The sequence below is a fragment of the Balaenoptera borealis genome (genome assembly GCF_965194805.1).
Source record: "Balaenoptera borealis genome assembly, chromosome: 19".
Lineage (NCBI taxonomy): Eukaryota > Metazoa > Chordata > Mammalia > Artiodactyla > Balaenopteridae > Balaenoptera > Balaenoptera borealis.
In genome coordinates, this window is record NC_138878.1 from 51,892,725 (window position 1) to 51,918,227 (window position 25,503).

At 38.6% G+C, this 25,503-nt stretch overlaps 1 protein-coding gene across 4 annotated transcripts in view; it reads left to right on the forward strand.

Annotated features, from left to right (window-relative positions):
- The first annotated feature begins 2,094 nt into the window (after positions 1 to 2,094).
- Positions 2,095 to 25,503, forward strand: part of UBA2 (ubiquitin like modifier activating enzyme 2) — a 31,738-nt gene continuing 8,329 nt past the window's right edge. The window contains exons 1-13 of one of the 4 annotated variants that reach the window (XM_082366501.1): positions 2,095 to 2,300; positions 4,159 to 4,242; positions 5,140 to 5,210; positions 6,414 to 6,478; positions 7,862 to 7,962; positions 9,527 to 9,648; positions 15,364 to 15,431; positions 15,883 to 16,004; positions 19,558 to 19,657; positions 20,546 to 20,712; positions 22,456 to 22,549; positions 22,647 to 22,759; positions 25,191 to 25,346. In XM_082366501.1, the coding sequence (XP_082222627.1) occupies positions 2,163 to 2,300; positions 4,159 to 4,242; positions 5,140 to 5,210; positions 6,414 to 6,478; positions 7,862 to 7,962; positions 9,527 to 9,648; positions 15,364 to 15,431; positions 15,883 to 16,004; positions 19,558 to 19,657; positions 20,546 to 20,712; positions 22,456 to 22,549; positions 22,647 to 22,759; positions 25,191 to 25,346 (1,401 nt within the window). In that variant the 5' untranslated portion in view covers positions 2,095 to 2,162. Of the gene's footprint in view, positions 2,301 to 2,358; positions 2,679 to 4,158; positions 4,243 to 5,139; positions 5,211 to 6,413; positions 6,479 to 7,861; positions 7,963 to 9,526; positions 9,649 to 15,363; positions 15,432 to 15,882; positions 16,005 to 19,557; positions 19,658 to 20,545; positions 20,713 to 22,455; positions 22,550 to 22,646; positions 22,760 to 25,190; positions 25,347 to 25,503 lie in introns of those variants that run through there. The other 3 variants (XM_082366499.1, XM_082366500.1, XM_082366502.1) reach the window with 3 other exon arrangements.

Here is a 25,503-nt window from a genome sequence, read left to right on the forward strand (position 1 = left end):
AAGGCAAAAGCCACGAGACTGTACTCTGACACAAGAAAAGAAATACTCGGTCACGAGTTGTTTTAGGTTAAGGATCTGATAAATAGATAGGCTGTCATGAGTTATATTAGGGTAAGGGTAATAAGTATCAAGTTTCTGGCAGATGTTCTGGATGCCTTCATTAGGACAGTAAGTGGTCAAAACGTCAGATTTCATCCAGGCTGAGCCATGCATAAATTACTTTGTCATTGGCCTTCCAGCTCCATTTTAGACAGCTCTCTTAGCAATACTCTATTTTGATTTTCCTTTCACACCATCTTTTCCTTTTTTCTTCTAATAATTTTTTCTGATTTTAAAATTCACATTTTCTTTGAGGAGTATGAGCATCTGGGAAATACAGTAAAGTTTAGAGGAGAAATAAAAATTGTCCACAATTTCATCACACACAGATACACAAAAATATTAACCATGGTTATTTTCTTCCAGTTTAAAAAAAGTTTTTCTTAACAAAATTTAATCATATGTGTGGTTTTGTATCTTTTTCTTTTCTTTTTCTTTTTTTTTGCCTGCCGGGCTCTTCATTGTGGCTCGTGGGCTCCAGAGTGCATGTGCTCAGTAGTTGCAGGTGCTGGCTTAGTTTCCCCATGGCATGTGGGATCTTAGTTCCCTGATCAGGGATCGAACCTGCGTCCCCTGCACTGGAAGGCGGATTCTTAACCACTGGACCACCAGGGAAGTCCTTGTATCCTTTTCATTCAATATTATGAGTGTTTCCACCATCAATATTTTCCCAGGACGTACTTTGTAACTGAAACTGAGTCCCCTGGAAATCGAGTTCCTTTACTGAGTTTATGATAAATCTCTCTCTCCAAAACTTTATTCCCTTTCTTATCCCCTCTGATCTCAATCCTGTGCTAACTGAACACTAATCACCCAGAGTCAGATGGCTAAAATTGCTGTTGTTGATAACATCGTTAATGTACTAACCTTGCTATTGTACGTGTCATCATTAAGATATAAACTCATGTTGTTTCTCCAGAGGAAGATGAGCTAACAGACTCCTGAACCATGGACCACGTGGCCAGAAAACTGTAAACCAGAGACATCCTAACTCCCAAAACTACAATTAAGAAATGTCACAAGATGATGACTAATCCCAGCCTCTTTGTTCTTCCCCTTGTGGACTTGAAAAATTATTCACAACCTAAAAGTTGAGAGTTACGTTTTATTTGGCGGGAATTTTTAGGACTTCAAGCCCAGGAGGTAGCATCTCAAGTAACCCTGAGAAAACTGCTCTGGGGGGGGCGGGGGGGGGAGCCAGGTTATATAGAAGTTTTGCAACAAAGGGCAGGTAGTTGGAACATCAAAAGGATTATTCTAAATTAAGAAAACCAGATACCCCAAATTAAGGAATTTAGCGCTTTTCTATGTATGGGAAGATGCAAGAGTCTGGGCTCACTGAAATCAGTCCTTTGATATGCACCTCAGCTATCTGGGGCCAGTATCCTGTTTTCACATCCTCAGTTCCCTCAGGGCTCACGGTAGGGAGTGGCTGCAGTCTAATGGCTGCTAGATGGCAGGTATTCTTTCCTTCCTGAGTTTCCTTGGGGCTCACCAGCTCACGGATGGAGGGCTGCAATTGCTGATGACTATGACATCCTTTGTTTACTGATGTGGCAGGAAATAGTCCATTCCTCACCCTTAAAAAAAAAATCCTAACTCAGAGACCAAGTTGAAGTGGATCTGAGGCTTGCTTCCCACTCCCTTGCTTGTCACCCTGCAGTATGTCCTTACTTTGCTGCAAACTCCCCTTGTCAGAGTTTGGCTTTCTTCACTTGGGGCATAAGAGGCCTTTGCTTGGTTACATATATGCTGCAAAGTATTTTTTAAAACTACACATCAAAAATCTAATAAATCTTAAACCGGATAGCAGAACTACGCGCCTCGGTGCGAAGCACTACCAGGCTCGAGTACAGCCGGAGGTGTGAAGAGTCTTCCGCTCACAGCCCAGCCCAGCCCGGGCCGCTCTCGGACTGGCCAGGTCCCCAGGCCCCGCCCACTCAGCGCCGACAGGCGGCCGCAGTGCGCAGGAACGGAAGCTAGACCGCCCCTCCCCCACCCACTTCCGGCCGCGGCTCAGTTCTCCCGCCTCCGCCTGCGCCGAGGCTCGTGGTTGTCCCGCCATGGCACTGTCGCGGGGGCTGCCGCGGGAGCTGGCCGAGGCCGTGGCCGGGGGCCGGGTCCTGGTGGTGGGTGCGGGCGGCATCGGCTGCGAGCTCCTCAAAAACCTCGTGCTCACCGGCTTCTCCCACATCGACCTGGTGAGGGCCAGGCGTGCGCGCGGGGTGAATGGCGGGCCGTGGAGACGGGGCCGGGGGATCGGGGCCCGGAGGTCCGGACCTGAGCTGTGGGTGCGGGGGCGGACCAGGAGGCCCTGGGGTCGTCGCTGCCCGCCTAGAGGGAGCTCTTCGGCGGCTACGGGGTGGGCGCCGCTGCACGCCGGGCCCGCTCCGCACGCTGAGGAGGCCAAGGGCCCGGGTCTTCCGGGCGTCCCGCGAAGAGCCGTCCCCCGCCTCCCAGGCAGCGCCAATTTGTGGCGGCTCTGGGGTGTGGAAGAGCCCTCGTGTCTTCGCTTCAGAGCAGTTCCCCAGCTTTAACCGGAGGCAGGAGAGGATTGTCTCGAGTCCCTTGGGGATGTTGTGAGTGTTCAATTCGAAGTCCCCCTTAACTCAGATAATATGCAGAGCAGAGGATGGCAGTGGTAACCACCAGGACCTACTGAGCGCTTGTCCCGAGCCCGGCGCTGTCCTGCGCGGTTTACTCCCCTTAACGCACTTAATGTTCGCTACCATCATAGGCTTGTAAACCCTGTCTTCATCCCATTTTATTTTTAACAGATAAGAGGAAAAGTGAGGTACGGTGGGGTTTAGTAACTTAGCTAGAACTCCTTTGTGGCTCGCGCCCCTCTCTTCTGGGTACAATCTGCGTGACTGTCATTGTTATCACCGTAGATTATTTCGTTAAAGGTATTGGTTAGGATTTTAACTTTTGCATTGCTGTACAGTGACGGGAAGCTACTGTCATTCTGAGTCAAGTCATTTCTGTTAATGTAAACTTTTTAGAGATTGGAGTTGTAACCTGAAATTTGGATGTGAGTTTATAGCATCTTAAGGTGTAGTGGAAACATGGAATTAAAAAAAAAAAGTAGAGGTGGCCGACTGAACTAATAAATGAGTGACTGGGGGGAAAAGCATTTACGCATTTTCCATTGGTTTTTATAGGGTTAGTCTTTCCATTCAGTTCTGTATCCCAAATATGAATGTGGCATAGCTAATACCTACTGATACTTCTTCAAAAGGATCATTTTGTAATAGACAAGACAGTGAATTGGGGCCCCTGAAAAATAAATGCTGATCCTTTTTTATTTGGTTTAATTTTTGTAGTAAATTTAGAAAGCAAAGATAAAAAATGTTAGGTGATTATATGTTTTGGTGATTTTCACCAAAACCATTAGGGTGTTTCGCAGTTAGAACATTTGATTACTCTTCATGTAAATTTATTGAAATGGAGTGAAAATGGTTTTAGTTATAATTATTTCTTCTCTTATATTTATTTTGAAGCAGCAGTTAGATAAGACTTAAAACGTGAGACTTCTAACCTTGTGTAGAAGTTTCCCTCCACACCCCTCAAGTAATGATTGTAAATGAAATTGTGTGTGGGTAAAGACTGTTGAATTAAAGAAAGCAGCAAAAATTCAATAAATCTATTTGCCAAGTATTATTTAAGAAAAAGAACAGGGCACAGTTAAATCTATTATGTTGGATTTGAAAGAGTAATCAGATTGATAGAGAAATGATGGAAATATAATGCATTTTCAGCATCATTTTGTCGTCTAAGGAATTTCCTAACATGTTTGCCAGTATGATTAAACAAATGAACAAAAAAAGCATCCTTTCTAAAATATTTTTGAGAAAGGTGTCTCTGAAATTAAATCTTGTTTTAATACGCATTAAATTATTTTTATCAATTTAACAACTTTAGTATGTTGGTCAAAAAGCATTTTCTCCACTAACGTAGCAAATATCAAAAGTTCTGGGTTATGGATGCTGAGGATAGTGATACGTATTGCTCAAACATACCAGGAAATTTGTGATTTATCTGGGGTTTATGCATTTGTAGATTGATCTGGATACTATTGATGTCAGCAACCTCAACAGGCAGTTTTTGTTTCAAAAGAAACATGTTGGAAGATCAAAGGCCCAGGTAACTTTGTATTTCTCATATCATTTCTATTTATTCATTTATATTTCTGCCCTTTGGTGGATCTTCCATTTATGGTATTAGGTTAATTTGGACTCTCTAGTAGGAGGGAGAATATGGGGGAAGCCATCTCTTTTTAGCTGAGGAATTATGAAGAATAAGAAGATCTCTAGAAAAGGACAGAAGACTGTGCCATCCTTTCTTATCTACAGAGGAAATAAAAGTGCTCTACCCAATCCTGTAAATGGTGTCCCCTTCTTAAATTTCTGATCGTTTACTTAGAATGAGCCTTGTGTTCCTACATTCCCTGGAGCTTGGCTGCTCCTGTATTTGTGGGCAAGAGAAGCTACAGCTTATGCCATTGTTCCCTTTAGAAGAAGACAGCCTCCCCTGAGGTTCTAGCCATCCTGATCTTTCTTTAGTTCCTTGAATGTCCCATCTTGATTCAAGGTTTTAAAACATCTTTCTCTTTGCTTTTCTCCCAGCTTTTTGGGCAAACTTTCACTCTTTTCTCCTTTTCATTTTTCAAATTTTCTCTAGGGGTGCTTTCCTAAATCTCTTAGACTAAATCATATCTTCCACTCATTACAGCCTCTACTTTTTCTATGTATCATTTATCATAGTTTGTAGTTAAATTTATCTGGATGGTTATTTGATTAATGTCACTTTTGCTCACCAAGTGCCGTATACAGTTTCTGATATATGGAAGATGCTTAGTAAATATTTGTTGAATGACACTTCGTTACTGCATTTGACATTTTTGCTGAAGCTTGCCATTCATGTACAAGTGTATATAAATAGGTGAAATAACTATTGTCTGCCATAGATAGATTTCATATTCAGATAGAAATGTTGTAGTAATTTAGTAAATTAGTAATTTAGTGTTGTTTGTTTTTCCAGGTTGCCAAAGAAAGTGTACTGCAGTTTTACCCGAAAGCTAATATCATAGCCTACCATGACAGCATCATGAAGTATGCTCTAATTATTATGTTGCAAAATTGTGTTTGCTGTGAATTTTTAATTAAACCTTTAAAGTATAAGATACTTTTATTAGCTGAATATATGAACTCAGAGTCATTCTGCTTATTTAAAAATGATTTTTCTAGAATTATTAAAATGTAGTAGGTTGTGTCCACGTAAGTGACATTCTTTTAACAGTTCATATATATATATGTGTGTATATATATATGTATATATATATATATAATTTGAATGATTTAGAAAAGAGGTCATTTACTTTAATACTTTCAATAAATAAGTTACTTGGAAACCTAAAAGGACCTTATATTGTTTTAAATAAAGAGATATTCTAAACTATAAGAAATCAATATACATGATGATTCAGACTTTTCTAAATATATTGCTCTCATTCTGATCGATTTCAGCTGTGGCCTTTTTCAGTTTAAAAGGTTCCCTCTCAAAATAATTTGTTTATTAGGACTGTGACTTCTGTAATATAACACTGGGAATTGTGATGGGGCAGTAGTTTTGGTGGTACATAAATATACTCTGATCTCAGTAAAGATAGAGTAAAAATATAATTGTGGAGGCGTTGGGGCAAAGGAACCCTGCATCTAAATGTCCTTTATCTATCGTTGTTGTCCACAAGTAAGTGGTTTTAAAAATAATGAGTTCTTGTTTGAGGCCTGGATTAGAGAAAGTCTTAGGCTTTCTCAGGGAATTTGTGTTTCCAGCTTTCTTTTCATTCTCTGGATGTTTGCTCTACAAGCTTGCCTGTAGCCCTACAACCTCCTTACCCTGTGTTGCTTTCCCAGTGCTGCTAAAAGCAGGGACCCTAGGGGCCTGAACCCTGCCTGATCCTGACCATGTGAGGTGAAGCTACAGGCCAGGCAGATCCTGGGAATGTATTCTTTGTATGTTCCCAGGCACTTGCTGCCCCAAGAAGGCCTGGTGGGACTCTCGAAGTCATGCCAGTTTGAGATTCTGCTCTGTGCCCGAGGTAGCTGGCCAAAACGGATGTGTGGTTTACATTTGTTTCTCGTGTTTGGGGAAAAATCAAACCTATCTATATTGTAGAGACCCCTAATATCAGTTATTTTTGTACTTTTATTACTTTAATGTGCTTTTTAGGACCCTGTATTATACTGTGAAGCTCATGTGTAAGGCCGGTTGTTTTGGTGACCTTTTTTTTTTGTTGTTGTTTTACTTTGTAGCCCTGACTATAATGTGGAATTTTTTCGACAATTTATATTGGTTATGAATGCTTTAGATAACAGAGGTGAGATTATTTTAATACTTTTAATTCTAAGTATTTCCCTTCCTCCATAACAAGGTTGTTTACACAATTAGTGTTAATTAAAATATTTCCTTATGAGTTAGAACTTAAAAGACCTAAAGGGAAGTAAGATCAGGTTTAAAGCTTGCCAATTGATTGTAATTTTAACTAGAACTAGTGTGAATATAGGGGAAGTTAAAATCATTAAAGAGGATGATGCATAGGTTGCGTGCATGTATATTTGTTTCAGATTATCCCAGCACTTAAGCACAGTGTGACTTCCTTCGTGTATGTGGAGATCTAAGAAATATCAGTGCCCAAATTTCTCCCAAAACCAATTGAGTCAAACTCTAAATGGGACCTAAAGATCATATTTTTTCACAGTTCCCCAGATGATCTAAAGGGCAATTATGGCTGAAAACCACTGTTTTGAGAGTAAGGCAACAGGATGTCAAAGGTAGCATAGAAGTCATGGCTCTTGAATTATTTTGGGTATATCTGGTGCTGTAATATATCAGATTGGATCCTATTACGTGTACACATTTTGTACCATTTAAACTTTACACAAGTTGGTGATATTTCATATAATCAAGTATCATATAGCCAGTTATTGTTAACAAATCTTTGTGTCTGGAATGTGGGGTGAAAATACTTAATACTCTTTCTGTAACTACTTCCACATGTAAAAGTACATCTGTCAAATGAGTTTGTAACAATTTGGGGCCAGAAATATCAAAAGAGAAAACATACAAAGTAGCATGAGAAAGAGGATAACTCTTTTAACCAGACTCATCTTTTTTCCCCTCACCTTAAACTGCCTTAATAGTTCCACGTTGGGACTTCCCTGGTGGTCCAGTGGTTGAGACTCTGAGCTTCTACTGAGGTGGCGTGGGTTTGATCCTTGGTCGGGGAACTAATACCCTGCAGGCTGTGCAGCAAAAAAAAAAGATAAATAGTTCCAAAGTTGATACTCCACATTCTCCATTTACTTCCATGTATTACCTGATAGTTTTATTGGAATAAGAGCAAGTTAAGGGGTTGGAAAACATTGAAACAATGTTTTAGCCATATTTAATAGAAGTAGGTACAGCAATAGAAGAGGAAGATGGCACTTTGGTATTAAAAAGTAATATATAGGGGTGCTTCTCCTACAGTAAATTTGTGATATAAATTTCTTATCTTTGAAATTTTGCTGTTGAATGTCTCTTAAATGTCTATAACAGTTGTATTACTCTGGTCATAGCTATAAGAAAGTTGTACATGAAATAAAAACAATAAAAAATGGTTTGGGTAAATTTCATCCTAATTAAAGGTAACTACATAATTTCTTTTTTCTTTTTTTCTTTTTTTTTTGTAAACTCCTGTTAACTAGTATTTTTCTTCCAGCTGCCCGAAACCATGTTAATAGAATGTGTCTAGCAGCTGATGTCCCTCTTATTGAGAGTGGAACTGCTGGTTATCTTGGACAAGTAACCACTATCAAAAAGGTAAAGTACTTTTTTTTGGTTTGGTTTGGTTTGGTTTGTTTTTTGCTTCCCGCATATTTATTTGGGAACTTAAGGAGGGAAGAAGTAAACTTTGGATATATATGACATGGGCTTGTCAGCATCCAGGATGTAAGGATTATTTTGTGCTCCTATAAAACTTAGATGCTATAAAGGTACCAAAAAGAGTACAGGCAAAGATCTTTTAGCTCTGTGCTACTTTGTTTCATGTAGCTTATATATTAAAATCCTTAGGCTGGCAAGCATAATAAACTTGCCTTTTTAAATTCTTAGTAGCCATGAGACTACATGTCATGTTGTAGTTGATATATGGTAAACCAGCCTTCTAAAAAGTTACTTGTCTAAAGTCTGGATTTATAGATCTGAAGAGTACTTTGAAAAAAAACTTTGGAGTATTTGTAAAGTATTGATATTTCAAATATTTAGATAAAACTAGAGAATAAGAACAAATACATGTGTGTTCACAACCCAGTTTTATACAGTCTCAGCATTGTTATTCGTTTGCTGCTCAAATCTTTTTTCTTTGAATTCTTTTAAGAAATTAAACATAGATACATTCGAAGAATCATTTAGCAGGTTTTGAAACTAAAAGGAATTAACACTCTACTTGAAATTTGGTATTTTTGTCTGCTCTTTGGCAGTTTTTCCATACTGAAGATTGTGGCCGTGCTTCAGTTGTTTTTACTGTTTAATATTACTCTTCGAAAGCTTAATTTATATCATTCTACAAAGACTTATAAATATCAGTTTATGAGGGGTGACTGCTTGCCATATGGCTGCCCCCGAGAAAGCATATTGGAAGGACACCAGAAATGGCATTATGGAGAAAACACTGGATCTGCTGCAATTTATATTAAAATATTATTTGCAGGTTTGGGGTCTTTAACCATTATTAGAAAGACATTGTTCATTACCATGATCCTGAGACACTAGTATGTGTTAAGACTGAGATTGAGAATTGCCAAGATAAAGAATACTCATTCTAAGTTTTAGAAAATTATCTCAGGTGCCATGGACTTCTTTCAAGGATTCCTTACAGTATAACTTTAAACATAACCCTTTAGCAACGAAATGAAGAGTATTTGGTTTGGCAATACTTAGGATTTTTCCATGTATCTGGATAGCTCTGGAAATTAATGCTTTAAATTCACTTAATCTTCAGGAGCTTATAAGGTAAATCTATAAATAATATTTAAATAACTGAGTTTCACAAATTTGAGAGATAATTGGTTGGAAAGTTGTTATTTGTCTTTCTAGTAGTTTTCCCTGTCTGTTTAGTGTGATCAAGGTAAACTTGTAGTTTCTCCTCACCGGGCCAGGAATCAGAGAAGTCCTGGCTTAGTCTTAGCTGTGACTATGGTAGATTCAATTAACTTTTACGTTGTAGTTCCTTATCTGTAAAGTAAGGATTTTGGAGTTACTAATATTTTAAAATTTTCTTGACAGTTGGAATATAGATGAAGGAATGAAATGTTTATGATTATATTACAATATTGAGAAACCACCATGATGGGATAAATGTTTTTCTCATATCCTGACTTTGCAGGGTGTGACTGAGTGTTACGAATGTCATCCCAAACCAACCCAGAGAACTTTTCCTGGCTGTACAATTCGTAACACACCTTCAGAACCTATTCATTGCATCGTTTGGGCAAAATATTTGTTCAAGTAAGAGTATATATGTTTCTGGGCATATTTTTAGTACTGATCATGGACAGTGGGGTCATTTTTATTTGAATACCTTGGAGAAATTGTACTTACGATGATGAAGCTTAGTCTGACTGGAGACAGGCATGTAACTAAATGAATACAAATCTATGTATTTGGAAATACTAAAACATACTTAGAAGTAACTCATTGGTTAAAAAAGAAATAATGGAAGTTGAAAATACTTTGTAAAAATACTGAAAATACTACATGTGGAACTTGTAGGATACATTGAATGTGGTAGTTGGAAGAAAAGATACAGGCTTACACACATGAAGAGAGGTGAACATTAATGAGCAAAGGATCCAACTTATGTTAGAAAAAGAACAACATAAAGTCAAAAAAATTAGAAGGAACGATATAATTGAGGTAAGAGCAAAAAATAAATTGGCAAGTTTGATCATAAAAAGGAGAGGGGGATAGATAACTAAGTGGGGAATATAATCTCAACACAGATTAGAATAATAAGGGGAAAAAATGGGATGATAAAAGATTATGCCAGTACATATCCCCCCCACCCCCACCCCCAGCTGCGTTGGGTCTTTGTTGCGGCACGCAGGATCCTCTGCTGTGGCATGCAGGCTCTCTAGTTGTGGCCTGCGTACTCAGGCTGCGTGCGGACTTAGTTCCCTGACCAAGGGTGGAACCCGCACCCCCTGCATTGGAAGGTGGATGCTTAAGCACTAGACCACCAGGAAAGTCCCTATGTCAGTACATTTAAAAAACTTAATGATTGGATAAATTCATTTTAAAAACTTAGAAAATGACTCAAAAAGAAATAGAAGGCTCCCTAGGGAAATTTAATCAGTGGGTTAAATTCCTCTGACTGATACATCAAACCTATGTGAATTTATAGGTGATTTCCACTAAATTTGCAAGGAATATATCATTCTAATCTTATATAAAGTCTCAGAAATTTTTTTTAAAAAATGGAATACTTCATGTTTTGGGGCTATCATATCTTTGATAGCAAAACCAGTTAAGGCTGGGGACTTCTCTGGTGGTCCAGTGGGTAAGACTCCGTGCTCCTCTTGCAGGGGGCCCAGGTTCGATCCTGGGTCAGGGGACTAGATCCCACACGCATGCTGCAACTAAGAGTCTGCATGCCGCAACTAAGACCAAGCACTGCATGCATGCATGCATGAATAAATAAATAACCTTTTTTCTTCTTAAGAGAGGGCATTTTGTTATTTATATACTTATTTATTTACTTTTGGCTGCATTGGGTCTTCGTTGCTGTGCGCAGGCTTTCTCTAGTTGCGGTGAGCGGGGGCTGCTCCTTGTTGTGGTGTGCGGTCTTCTCATTGCAGTGGCTTCTCTTGTTGCGGAACACGGGCTCTAGGCACGCGGGCTTTAGTGGTGTGGCTTGCAGGCTCGGTAGTTGTGGCTCGTGGGCTCTAGAGCGCAGGCTCGGTAGTTGTGCACAGGCTTCCTGGATCTGTGGCATGTGGGATCTTTCTGGACCAGGACTCGAACCCGTGTCCCCTGCATTGGCAGGAGGGTTCTTGACCACTGTGCTGCCAGGGATGTCCTACATACATTATATAAAAAACAAAACAAAACAGTTAAGGCCGTTATAAGAGGAAAATTGTGAGACATTCTCATTCATAAATGTAGATGAAAAAATCCTATGCAAAACATTAGCATACAAATCTAGAATGGTATAAAACAAAAAGTATACCATAACCAAGCTGTATTTATTCCAGGAATGCAAGCATAGTTTAACACTAGAAAAATCTATAAATGGCATTTACTTCATTAAGAATTTAATGAGAAACTATATATAATCTTCATAGGTGTCGAAAAAGCATTTGGTAAAATTTAGCAAACACCTTTTCATGACAAAAATTCTTAGTAAACTAGGAAGAGAACTATCAACCTCATAAAAAATATTTTCTAGAAATCTACAGCAAACATTAGTTTTCCTTATTTTTTGATTAAGGTATAATCACTCAGAAAAGTAAACATATAATGGTGTAACAACAAAATTTCACAAGAAATACACTTGCAAGGTTTATTTACTTGGCAAACAGTTTTTTTTCTTTTTTAATAGACTTTTTAGAACAGCTTCAGATTTACAGAACAATTGAGAAGATAGCACAGAGTTCCCACACCCAGTTTCCTCTGTTATTAACATCTTAGTATGATACATACATAACAATGAGCCAATATTGATACATTATTTATTAACTAAAGTCCATAGTTTATTTAAATCTCCTTGGTTTTTGCCCAATGTGTTTTTTCTGTTCCAGGATACCCCATTATAGTTAGTTTTGTCTTTAGGCCCACCTTAAGGGGGCTGTGACAGTTTCTTAAGGCTTTCCTTGTTTTTGATGACCTTGTTAGTTTTGAAGAGTACTGGTCAGGTTTTTTTTTTTGGCTGCATTGGGTCTTCGTTGCTGCGTGCGGGCTTTCTCTAGTTGCGGCGAGTGGGTGCTACTCTTTGTTGTGGTGCACAGGCTTCTCATTGCGGTGGCTTCTCGTTGTGGAGCACGGGCTCTAGGCACGCAGGCTCAGTAGTTGCGGTGCGCGGGCTCTAGGGCGCAGGCTCAGTAGTTGTGGCACACGGGCTTAGTTGCTCCACAGCACGTGGGATCTTCCCGGACCAGGGATTGAACCTGTGTCCCCTTGCATTGGCAGGCGGATTCTTAACCACTGCACTACCAGGGAAGTCCCTGGTCAGGTATTTTTTAGGATGCCCCACTGTCGGAATTTGTCTGATGTTTTTCTCTTGATAATACTGTGGTTATGGATTTTTGGGAGAAAGACCACAGAGGTAAAGTGCCATTTTCATCATATCATATGAAGGGTACATGTTATCAACATGATTTATGACTATTAATGTAGGCCTTGATTACTTTAAGGTAGTGTTTGTCTGTTTTCTCCACTGTAAAGTTACTCCCTCCCCTTTCTATATTGTCCTGTCTCTTCTCACCCATTTATTGATAACAGTGTGGACTCATTGATGTTGAATATAGTTTCGGTTATAATCTAATACTGTTTTATTTTGTTGCTCAAATTGTTCCAGCTTTGGCCACTGGGAGCTCTTCAGTTGGCTTTGTGCTCTTTGATATACTGCCATCAATGTGTGGGGTTTTTTTGGAGCAGTTCCTTACTTTCTGGTACTACAAGATGCTCCACGCTCATCTTGCATGTTTCCTGCTTCAGCCCTAGAATTAGACATTTCTTCAAGGAGCCCTGGTTCCTTTAATTGAAGAATGATACTAGGAACCAAGATGCAAGTGCTTAGGCATAGTTCTGGGGTGCCATTTCTTTTAGGCCCTCTTAGCTGACAGAGCAAAAAATATATTTATACTAATTTGTGTATATAAAATATTGATATGGTTCAATGCAATTCTAATTAAAATCTCATTGGGGATTTTATTAGAACTTGTTCAGCTGATTCTAAAATTTATATGGAAGAATAAAGCCTAAGTGGAACCAAAACATTCTTGGAGAAGAGTAAGTTGAGGTGACTTGCTCTAACAGATTTCAAGATTTAATATAAGGTAAAAATAGTTTAGTGAGTTGCTGGTGCAGGGATAGAAAAACAGACTGTAACTGAGGTTGCACAGTAGATCCCAGATGAAAGAAGGGACTAAATAAAAGGGAAGGCAGTTCACTACCAATGTGGAAAAAAATTGCATTCTCTACTTCAAAGGATATGTGTAAATTAACAATATATAGAAATTAAGTCCAAGTGGATTAATTATTCAGATGTGAAAGACAAAACTTTAAAATTTTCTAATATAGGAGAAAATCTTTATCTTTGGGGTTAAGGAACAATTTCTCAAGATACACAAGTGCTAATTATAAAATAAAGGATTGATACATTCAAATTCATTTAGTGTCTTGTCAAGAGACATTAAATGATGTATAAATAATAAGCTGTTATATGGGATGAAATAGCTGTTAACATATAAGCAACTAAAACTGTGATCTGGAGTATATTCCTGGAATCAATAAGAAAAAGACAACCTGACAGAATAATGCTAACATACATTTTTTCACTTAAAGGGAAACCCAGATAGGCAATAAGCAAATGAAGATAGTGTTTAACTTTATGATTGACTTGCAAAATCACGAATAAAGCCACAGTAACATACTATTTTACACTTGCTCGTTTGGCAGAACATTAAGTCCGGAGAGGAAGTAAGTCGATAGGAACTCTTACGTGCCATTGTGGGGCTGTATTTTGGGGCACAACCAATGTGGGAAACAAATGGCCATTTTCTTGTAAAGTGTATCAGGATGTTTGAGATTTTTACTGTACAAAGGATTTCTTTAAGATAGCTTTATTATCGGACTTCCCTGGTGGTCCAGTGGTTAAGACTGCGTACTTCCGATGCAGGGGGCACAGGTTCGATCCCTGGTCGGGGAAGTTCTGCGTGTTGCAGCCAAAAAAAAAAAAAAAAAAAGATAGCTTTTTAGATAGCTTAAGTTATGTGCTTGAGGAATGGTTAGAAAGTTATTAAACAATTCTTAGGATAACTTGCTTAACGAAAGAGAATTTCAGCTTAATACTTTTATGTTATTTCTTTTTTTTTTTTTTTTTTTTAAATTATTTATTTATTTATGGCTGTGTTTGGTCTTCGTTTCTGTGCGAGGGCTTTCTCTAGTTGTGGCAGGCGGGGGCCACTCTTCATCGCGGTGCGCGGGCCTCTCACTATCGCAGCCTCTCTTGTTGCGAAGCACAGGCTCCAGACGCGCAGGCTCAGCAATTGTGGCTCACGGGCCTAATCGCTCCGCGGCACGTGGGATCTTCCCAGACCAGGACTCGAACCCGTGTCCCTTGCATTGGCAGGCAGATTCTCAACCACTGCGCCACCAGGGAAGCCCTATGTTATTTCTTATAAAAGAAAACCGTCTTATTCACTGCTGAGTTCCCAGCACCTAGACCAGTGCCTCGCACATAATAGGTGTGTCAGTATTTGTTTAACAGCTAGCTGCAGGTATACTTCACAATTATTATTCTGGCAGTGGAATATTATCCATGTTGGAATGTAAAAGCCGCTCACCTGTCTCTTGATCAAAGATTTTAACATAGGAATTTGCAGAGCCTAGCTGGCAGAAATGAATCTAGGTCTACTAAAATTTAGCCCTGCCTGTGTTGTGGTTGAAATGAGGATGCAAGCTGTTTTTTGGTTTTTTTTTTTTAGTTAGTTTTGGATGCGTTGGGTCTTCGTTGCTGTGTGCAGGCTTTCTCTAGTTGTGGCAAGCGGGGCTACTCTTTGTTGTGGTGCGTGGGCTTCTCATTGCAGTAGCTTCTCTTCTGACAGAGCATGGGCTCTAGGCACGTGGGCTTCAGTAGTTGTGGCACACGGGCTCAGTAGTTGTGGCTCGTGGGCTCTAGAGCACAGGCTCAGTAGTGTGGACGCACGAGCTTAGTTGCTCTGCAGCATGTGGGATCTTCCCAGACCAAGGCTCAAACCCGTGTCCCCTGCATTGGCAGGCGGATTCTTAACCACTGTGCCACCAGGGAAGTCCCTGCAAGCTGTTTTAAACAGATTGTTTTAATACTTTTAAGTTTATGGAGCATAATTTGTCAATTGTTTATTTTTCAGCCCTACTAAAGATTTGAGATAACTAAATTAGTTGTTTGAGGAAAGTAGGAAAAGTTAACCTTTGTTCAGAGTATTTTGTTGTACATAAATATTTACTACTCTTAAATTATAGCCAGTTGTTTGGGGAAGAAGATGCTGATCAAGAAGTGTCTCCTGACAGAGCTGACCCTGAAGCTTCCTGTGAGTAAACTAGTTGGGATATATTTTCTTATTGGTGAGCACTATCTTTATTTTGCTAATTTAATATTGATAGCTTAAGGCGGGGGGAAATAATTGCTGTTATGTGCTAGATAATATATTATGTGTTTAAGGTGTGTTTTTAAAAATGGGTACTGCCATTTTTCTTGTGAGGAAACATGGTTCAGGGAAGTTTCACAAATCTAGTAAATAGAGGCAGGAGTTGTTCCCAGATCTGATTATAGGTCTGTACTTGGACCTGCTCTACATATGGCCTTCAGACACTGAGGTAGAAAAAGATGGTGACGAGCATGTTATAATTCTGTCTCCTTGAACTCAGAATGCGTCAGATGCGGGTGCCCTCCATGGGTGACTCTTTTTTCCCCTAAAGGTAGATGAGAGCTTAGTTTCTACACTAATTACAGTTGAAAATAAAATGGTGTTTGTTTTGTAGGGGAACCAATGGAAGCTGAAGCCAGAGCCAGAGCATCTAATGAAGATGGTGACATTAAACGTATTTCCACCAAGGAATGGGCTAAATCAACTGGATATGATCCAGTTAAACTTTTTACCAAGGTTAGGTTTTCTTTTTTTTTTATAATTGTGGATAGATTTTTGTTACTCTGTTTGTTTTAAACTAGTGCATGATTGAATTACACTTCTTTTTATGCCTACTGCTGTCTTAGTGAATTCATTGATGCAGGTGGGATAAACAGGTTTGAAATTTTAACATCAATACTAAATCAGTATAGCATCTTTATAGAAGGTAAAATACAGAGGCTTGCTTATTCACTCTTGGTTGTCTTTCCATCCCTCACTTTCACTGAACTTCTTGATTTTCTTTGTATAACTGACTTTTGGTTCCTGCTGTTTCTTGTCTTATATCCCTTTGCCGCTCAAATCTTCTATTGAGAGTTTGGTTGACATGTTCTAAATTGCTCTTGAATCCCTAAGCCTGTGTTCTTGGGTGAATTCCTCTTCATTTTATATATTGTTTGCTCAGTATTTTTAGAGAAATCTGTAAGATTGCTTTAATTAGGTCTACCTAATTATGGCTCAGCTAGGCCCTCAGATCTGCGTTTTAAAAGTCTTTTTATTTCTCCTACCTTCATTGCCTAGCAAGTTTATCATAATAGGCACTTGAAGCCTTCTCAACTTGTCTTAAACTGCCTAATATGACCTTATTAGGCAGATGACCTTAAGGATATATTAACAGGTTTGAAGCCATTGGACATAATTTACCTGTTAAGAGAAGGTCCCACTTCACCGCAAACTTTTCTCTTTTCCCTGCTTCTTTTTTATTTGATTTTTTTTATTAAAAAAATTTTTTTTTAATTGGAATATAGTTGATTTACAATGTTGTGTTAGTTTCAGGTGTGCAGCAAAGTGAGTCAGTTATACATATATTTCAAGATTCTTTTTCCATATAGGTCATTACGGAGTACTGAGTTCCCTGTGCTATACAGTAGGTTCTTATTAGCTCTTTTCTGTTTGAGAGAAATCCCTTTGAGTATAGGCTAACGCTTCCACCTGGTATTTTTCCGTCTTGTACCTTTTTCTTCAAATAGTATTTTCTCTCTGCCCTGCATCTTGAGTCTCCTGGCTCCTCCTGTCTGCTTTCTGGCATGCACACGTCCTGTTGTCCTAAGCAGATGGCCTACTGCTCCCTCCAGCTTCTATTTCATCTTTCCTCAGTGACAATACATGTCACAGGTTGACTTTCTTAAACCTACTGCATTTATTTCCTCATTACAGCCTTTACCTTAGAAAGTGGTTTTTATTTTGATTATACTTAAAATCAAATGCACTTAACTCTGATATGGTTATCGACAGTGTTTTCCAAACTAGTATCCATGTACCTATTTCCATTCCAACCTGAGCAACAGTTGAATGCCAGAATAATCTGAAGTACATCTCCAATCCATTGTTCAACAGGTAACTTTAAGCATCTGCTGTGTGCCAGGGGCCACTTTAAGTACAGAGGATTTAGTGGTGAAAGACAGAAAATAGGGTCCCAGCTCTTTTTAGGGAGGGAGCTCAGCATCTAGAAGGGAAGTCAAACATTGAACAAGGAATTTCAAGTTCAGGGTGTTATGACGTTCAGTTCTGATGCATTGGAACCCTCTAATAATAAGTAAACTTAACCCCACTTATTATTAAACATTATTATTAGACCTAGTATGAGGGTTCAGAAGAGGCTGTCCAGAGGCTGTCAAGACTTCTTCAAAGTCTTGACATTTCAACTCAAGACTTTAAAGAATAAGGGTGGGGATGAGTGTGCAGCATATAGAAAGAAAGTTTCAGGTTGAAGAACTGAAATAATTCCCATTAAAGGGGAGAGTGGAAGGAGGTCTGGAAAGGTAAGCTGAGGTTAGATCTGCCACGATAAGGATGTTATACCAAGACAGTGGGAATCCATTAATGGGTAGTCTATAAGGTATAGAAAGTATGCAGTGCACTATTGTAGGACCTGGTGTTCCTCTTGTAACCAATATGGGACAGTGCCTTCTGGAGTTGTGCAATGCCAGAGTAATCTGAAGTACAACCATCTGCATTCCCAGTGGAGTGTGGAGGAAAAGTTAGACTCAACAGGACTTTGTATGTATAAAGTGAGGAATGAAGAATAATACTACCTGGTTTCCTGCTGGGCATCAGGTGAACGAACAGAGGTGCCATTCTCTGAGATAGGTAGGGTGAGAAACAGATGTGTGCGTGGGGGTTGGGGAAGAGGGGAAGGTGATAGAATTAATTTTGAGATTCCTCTGGGATATTAGAGAGATGACAGATGGTTCTAGGTAAGTAGAGCAGTTTAGACTAGGGATTTGGTTGAGATTCATAGGTTTATAGAAAGAGACAGGAGTGTGAAGATAGGGACTTCCTGGGTGGCGCAGTGGTTAAGAATCTGCCTGCCAATGCAGGGGACACGGGTTCGAGCCCTGGTCTGGAAAGGTCCCACGTGCTGTGGAGCAACTAAGCCCATGCGCCACAACTACTGAGCCTGCGCTCTGGAGCCCGTGAGCCACAACTACTGAGCTCATGTGCCACAACTACAAGCCCGAGTGCCTAGAGCCTGTGCTCCGCAACAAGAGAAGCCACCGCAGTGAGAACCCTGCACACCACAACGAAGAGTAGCTCCCACTCACCGCAACTAGAGAAAGCCCGCGCACAGCAATGAAGACCGAACACAGCCAAAAATAAATGAATAAATAAATAAGTTTTTTAAAAAACTTACAGTACTCAGAGCTGTGTGGTTTTCACACTGAATTGTACTCTAATTAGTTGTATATTTGGCTGGTTTTCAAAGATTAAGGATGCTTAATAAATATTTATTGAATTGAGTATATTTTGATAGAAATAGTTCTTTTAACTTAGCCACATCTAAATTCATACCTGGTACATACAACAAACCTGTGGAATAAATCAGTCAACAATAGAAAATATAGCGAAGGAAAAGGTAAAACTATTAAAATCATCTGAAATTCTGCCACATAGGAAGTGTGATTCATGTGATGGTCTCTCAGTCTACATGTGGTAATGTTTATGTTTTTATTTTCGAAATAGGAATTGTTTTGTGTGTTTGAGGTTATTTGGGGGGGGCGGGAGCACATTTCAGAGATGTTGCAGATGGTTAAATTCTGTTTTTGAGCCCTTTTTAAATGTGTGTGCTTTATTGGTATGTACCCACAAACTTGGAGATATTGCTAACTGGTACCTTTAGCCTCAATTCTTGTGGAGTTGGTGTGTATTCACTTAGTCCGCTTGAATGGTATGATTGTGCTTCCGACTGATCTGAGGAGCTAATTTAGGGGAGGTGACTTGGGAGGACAGCGTCAGTCAGCACAGTTCAGAGTTCCCTTACTCTGCTTTCATCAGCATCTCTGATTTTAACTGTTTCACATACAGGGGTTTTGTGTAAAATTTCCTTTTACACAAAGGTTTAAGCTCCCCCTGCCCCTTTGAGAATTGTTCATCTACTGGTATGTAACATGTGTTCTTTAAATCAGATTTTATAGTGTAATGTTTAAAATAAATCAGCAGGGAAATTTTGTCTTACTTTATCAGCATAGGGACTGTAGGGTTCATGGAATTTACCTTTCTTCCTTTCCTTCTTTCCTTCTTTCTATCTTAGCTTTTTAAAGATGATATCAGGTATCTGTTGACAATGGACAAACTGTGGCGGAAAAGGAAACCTCCGGTTCCATTGGATTGGGCTGAAGTGCAAAGTCAAGGTAAAGGATACATTTTTGTCTTTGGGATACCTAAATTGGAAATTCTCTAACCTAAAATCTTTAAATAGCCCTGTCATTTCTTGTTATACAGTGGTATACACCCATGGTAAGAAATTCAGACAGTTCAACAAAGTATGAAGAAGGAAAATCACTGGAAATCTCATCACCTAGGGAAATAGTTACTATCAATGTTTTAAGGAATGTCTTGGTGATAACTCCGTGCACGTAGACGCAGGCAGTTGTATATGCACTTTCCGTAAATGGAATCGTACTATTTATATACTCTGACTTGCTCTTTTCAGTCAGTATTATTTAACTAGTCCCTTATCAGTTAACATTTAGTTGTTTCATATTTTCCCTGACATAAAGTGTTGTTCCTTTAACTTAGGAACATATGCAAGAAAAACTATTGTAGTAGTGACTACTTCCTTACCCACTCTCCTTCAACACATTGTGTCTCAGCTTGTTTTGCACAGCAGTGTTCAGCATAGTGGAACTTAAAAGGTACCAGGAGACTTAGGATGTCAGTTTGGAGCAGTTGTCTGCAGTTATCTACAGTAACGGATACTTCACTTTATGGCCCAATTCAAGTATTGCTCTAATAGCTTCCACTTATTGAGTGCTAACTATGTTCTGGGCATAATGCTTATTATCTTATCTACATTATATTCTTGAATCCTCCAGTAATCTCCTATGAAGTTCTGAGACAGTCTTGCACCTTTCCCATATTAATATTGGCGATTTTCTTGTACACATAAGTGTATCATAGTGATAATTACTTTAATGGAATTTGCTTCATATTTGATTTTCTTATCGTCAGGTATTGAATTGTTAAACAGAGTAGAGGAATGATGTTAATAGTGAAATTTCTAATATTTTTTTCTTTAGGAGAAGAAACCAATGCATCAGATCAACAAAATGAACCCCAGTTAGGTCTGAGAGACCAGCAAGTTCTAGATGTAAAGAGCTATGCACGTCTTTTTTCAAAGAGCATTGAAACTTTGAGAGTTCATTTAGCAGAAAAGGGAGATGGAGCTGAGCTTATATGGGACAAGGTTTGTTTTGAAAATGTGTGGCAATTACTTGTATATCAAATGTATATTTTAGTTCTTGAGCTGTACCAGAACTTAGTAATTTGGGGATATTGTTTATTCTACCAGATTTTGAGGACATGTTGATTTTTGTTTGGATGTTTTCATCTCTAATTACTATATTGAACTATGAATTTTCTATATGTGAATTTAAGCAATATCATAAAACCTCATTTTAGATTCTCATGTGTTCATGGTTTATAAATGTGACTTTACTGGAGTAAAATGTTTATCTGACTTAAGCAAATAGGCTTAAGAGAACTTCTTACGTAATAGAGATTTGTTAATAGAAGTCATAATATCCTTTTGGGGACAACAGCTCATAGGCCTAATTTGGCCTTGAAAGTAATAAAATTGCCCTTTAACTCTTAAAGGTCTGAGAGACTTCTCAATTCAAAAATGAGATGTCATTTTTCTTACAAGTTAAAACAGTATTTAATAGTGTTTTGCAGTTAAATGTTACGTTTTGAGATTTGGTGAGTTTACTTATTTTTAATTAGTCAATATTTTCTATGGTTGTAAATGATTTATCTGATAAAGTTTATATGTTCATATATTGGTAAAGATTTGCTGTGAGTTTTAAAATAAGGAGAAAAGTTTGATCAGTTTAAGAAAACTAAGGTAACTTTATGTGCAAATTTTGAGACGGGTTGAATCAGACATCTGAAATAAAGCTGGTAAATTTAGATTTGGGGGAGTCTTGTCAACATTAGTCTTTAGGGTTTGTGTGCTATAAGGAGTAACTGTTAAAAAAATTTTTTTCATTGTTACTGTTACACTAGTGGTTTGGGAGGTTTTCATCTATACACAGGGGCTACATAACAAAACTTGGAACTGTGAATTGTTAGCCTCTGTGAGTAAACTCTGTAACTAATGGGTGTGATAAGCCAATTGCCTGGGGAAGTACCTGATGGACACTGTGTTGGGTACTCTTAAATAATATTTAATCTTCACCACAACCTTACAAGATGTTTATATAATTTTTCCTATTTAACAGATTAATGAATATTGGGTCAGGGAGGTTTATTTGCCTGTGGTTACATAGCCAGCCAAATAAGTATGTAAAGAACCCACATCCTATCAATGCTTTTTCTTTTATACTTTGGTGTTTCTGAATTATGGGCTAGGATAGTTTCTTCTCAGTTCAAAGCAGGAAACCTTGCGGAAATCTAATTAGAGAGACTAGGATATAGTCTCAGGAAGAACGGAAATTGTAAAGGGAAAATTATTGTCCTGCCACATCTGAAAAGAAACAATATAGTACTGTGGTGTACGTGAAGGGAGTTTGGAGAAGGAAAGCCAAAAGGAGTAGTTCAGCTGTTTCTGAGGCTTCAATGAAATAGCTTTCTCAAAACAGCCTGTGTTCCCTGGGTTCTGTACTTGTCACACAACCTTATTGTTGACTGATGGACCCAGGGAAGGATTGCCACCATCAATAAATGCAATTGGTATTCTGGTCTATACTCTTAGTCTCCAGTGCATTTGTTTAAGCAGGAGTGAATTCCTAGAACCTGCTGGCTCTTGGTAAGACCGCATTCCTGGATCACAGGAGCTGATGATGAGCCCCTACCCCCTTCTCATCCAGAGAGGCCATCTCTTGTTCTAGTTGACTTGTTATAAATGTGTGAAACTGCTGTTCTGAAAGAAATACTAGCCAAATTAGTAAATTTGTGGGGAGACTTGTTAAATTGTTTAAATTATTGGCAGGATGACCCATCTGCAATGGATTTCGTCACCTCTGCTGCAAACCTCAGGATGCATATTTTCAGTATGAATATGAAGAGCAGATTTGATATCAAATGTAAGTTTTTTTGTACTTCAATTGTATCATCTAAAATTCTAAGGTTTTTTTTTTTTAACAGCTAAACTTTTTTTTTTTTTTTTTTTTTTTTTTCCAGCAATGGCAGGGAACATTATTCCTGCTATCGCTACTACTAATGCAGTGATTGCTGGGTTGATAGTATTGGAAGGATTGAAGATTTTATCAGGAAAAATAGACCAGTGTAGAACAGTGAGTGTTTCTATTTGCAATTTTTAAATTAAAACAATAAAATTGGTTTAAAGCAATGGAAAATAATTATTCAAGTTACCTTGTGAGTTGCATGTTTAAGTAAGCTTCCTGGAAATTATAACAAAAAGGAAAACACATTTGCTTCTCTTATTTTTGTCACATTTGCAGAAGCTAGTTTGCTTCTAACATTTCTAGTTTTGCTGATTTCTTGGAAGAACTCCTTGTGTGGGTCCTTATATTAACTTTTCTCAATTGTTTTTCAATTCTAAGAGTTCTCTGGTTTAAAATTCCATTTGGTTATTTTGTAGTCCCCTGTTCTTCAGTCATTTTTTGTCAGTCTTTTTTATTTTAAACTTATATTTGATCATGTTAATGTCTGAAATCTTTATGGATGAGTTTGCAGTCATCTGCTAGATCTCTCATAGTGTTTTGTTTGCTTATGTGATACATGATTTTTAAAAAAAAACAATTAGTATTTGTTAAAACTATATCTGTGATAATTCTTTAAGGACCTACTGAAGGTGTGTTTCTTCAGAGAGGATTTTGTGTTTATTTTAATTTTATTTATTTAGTTTTTAAAATTGTATTTATTCATTTATTTATGGCTGCGTTGGTTCTTCATTGCTGTGTGCACGGGCTTTCTCTAGTTGCGGCGAGCGGGGGGTCACTCCTCATTGCACTGCGCGGGCCTCTCATTGCGGTGGTTTCTCTCTTGTTGCAGAGCACGGGCTTTAGGATCAGGGCTTGAACCCGTGTCCCCTGCATTGGCAGGCAGATTCTTAACCACTGCGCCACCAGGGAAGCCACCCAGTGCCACATTATTAATGCACTCTTAAAATACCTTTTATTGTTTCCATGAAATATCAGGGTGAGGGAATGTAGACTCATATGGTCAGTCTGCCATCTAGGTTCAGTTTTCTATTTAAATTTTTATTTTGGTTGTCAATGTTTTTAATTTATAAGAACTATATATTTTTTGATTTCTACCTTTTTATAGCAGCCTGAACAAGTGTCTACTTTGTTCTGTAACATCCTTTCCATTTCTTTGCTTTCTTATCTCTATTCTTCTCTTGGGCTAATGATACCCATATGTCCGGGCTTCATTTGTTCGCATTTATGAATGAATGCCAGGATAGGTTAATAATAGTGTTAGCCTGAGTATTAGTAGTGTTAGCAATTGTTTTTATTACTGTTGATTTCTGCCTTCCCAGTGAAGATCAGGATCAAATAAGTCTGTTCTCTCATTGTACCCTGTTTCCAGCCCTGACAGTACAAATGTATATGCCTAGTATTTATTGTGGAGAGAGGCTACAGTAGGGCTGTTCCTAGCACTTAATGCCTGTCAAGGGATTTACCTCTTTAAGCTTCGGGGAATTGATGGGGTTCTTCTTTAGAGTTAATTCATCTTAGCAGATACCATACTACATGGTAATTCCACGATGAGAATTTGTGTATCAGCTTCCAGTGTTCTGACATTCGTAACTTCGGTGCAGTTTTTTTTTTTTTTTTAATTTCCCTTGGTTCATATTATTTTTTTGTTTGGGTATTAGGGAAATGGTAATACTGCCAGACATACATTATTTTTCCTTTAATTATGTAAATGTTAATATCATAGTCATCTGAAAATTTGAAAAAAGGGCAGCTCATTTGTTCCATGTATCTGCGAAAGCATTATCATTAATTAGAGAAATTAGTGTATTGGTCTTGTTAGAAGTTGGCTTAAAGTTGATAAGAATAACCACTAAGAAGGAACCCCAAAACTGATTTAATGATGATACCAGAGACAAGTATGGTTAGGCCCTTATTTATGCTAAATTAGTTTGCAGAATAGTCTATAGAGTCTTCAGTACAAGGAGATTTCTTTTCAGTAAGCTCAGCCTTATTTACAAGGTAGCTAATTTAAAAAGAAGGTTGGAAAAATCAGTCTCTTAAGAAGGTTTTGGGACTTCCCTGGTGGCGCATGGGTTAAGAATCTGCCTGCCAATGCAGGGAACGCGGGTTGAAGCCCTGGACCGGGAAGATGCCACATGCCACGGAGTAGCTAAGCCCGTGCGCCACAACTACTGAGCCTACGCTCTAGAACTCGCGAGCCACAGCTGCTGAGCCCCGTGTTCCACAACTACTGAAGCCCGCATGCCTAGAGCCCATGCTCCGCAACAAGAGAAGCCACCACAATGAGAAGCCTGTGCACCGCAATGAAGAGTAGCCCCCGCTTGCCACAACTAGAGGAAGCCCGCACGCAGCAATGAAGACCCAACACAGCCATAAATAAATAAACAAACAAATAAATAAGTACATACTCAAACTTTTTTTTTTTAAAAAAAAGGTCTTGATTTTCCTTCTGGAAGGGAGTATTTAAGTGAACACTGTATGGTATATAAATTATGACTCAAATTTCTGATTTTTGCTTGTGTTTTTTTTTTTTCCAAAGATTTTTTTGAATAAACAACCAAACCCAAGAAAGAAGCTCCTTGTGCCTTGTGCACTGGATCCTCCCAACCCCAATTGTTATGTATGTGCCAGCAAGCCAGAGGTGACTGTGCGGCTGAACGTCCATAAAGTGACTGTTCTCACCTTACAAGATAAGGTAAGTGCAGGGCCTAGTTCTTTTCCACAGGTTGTTCATTTTTCTTTTTATAAGAAAAAACAAGTCCCCTTTTGCCTTTTACAGTGTTACTGTGATAACAAACTAAAAGCCAGACAATTACCCTAACTACTGAGGTGCGTTGCTCTGATATCCTGGG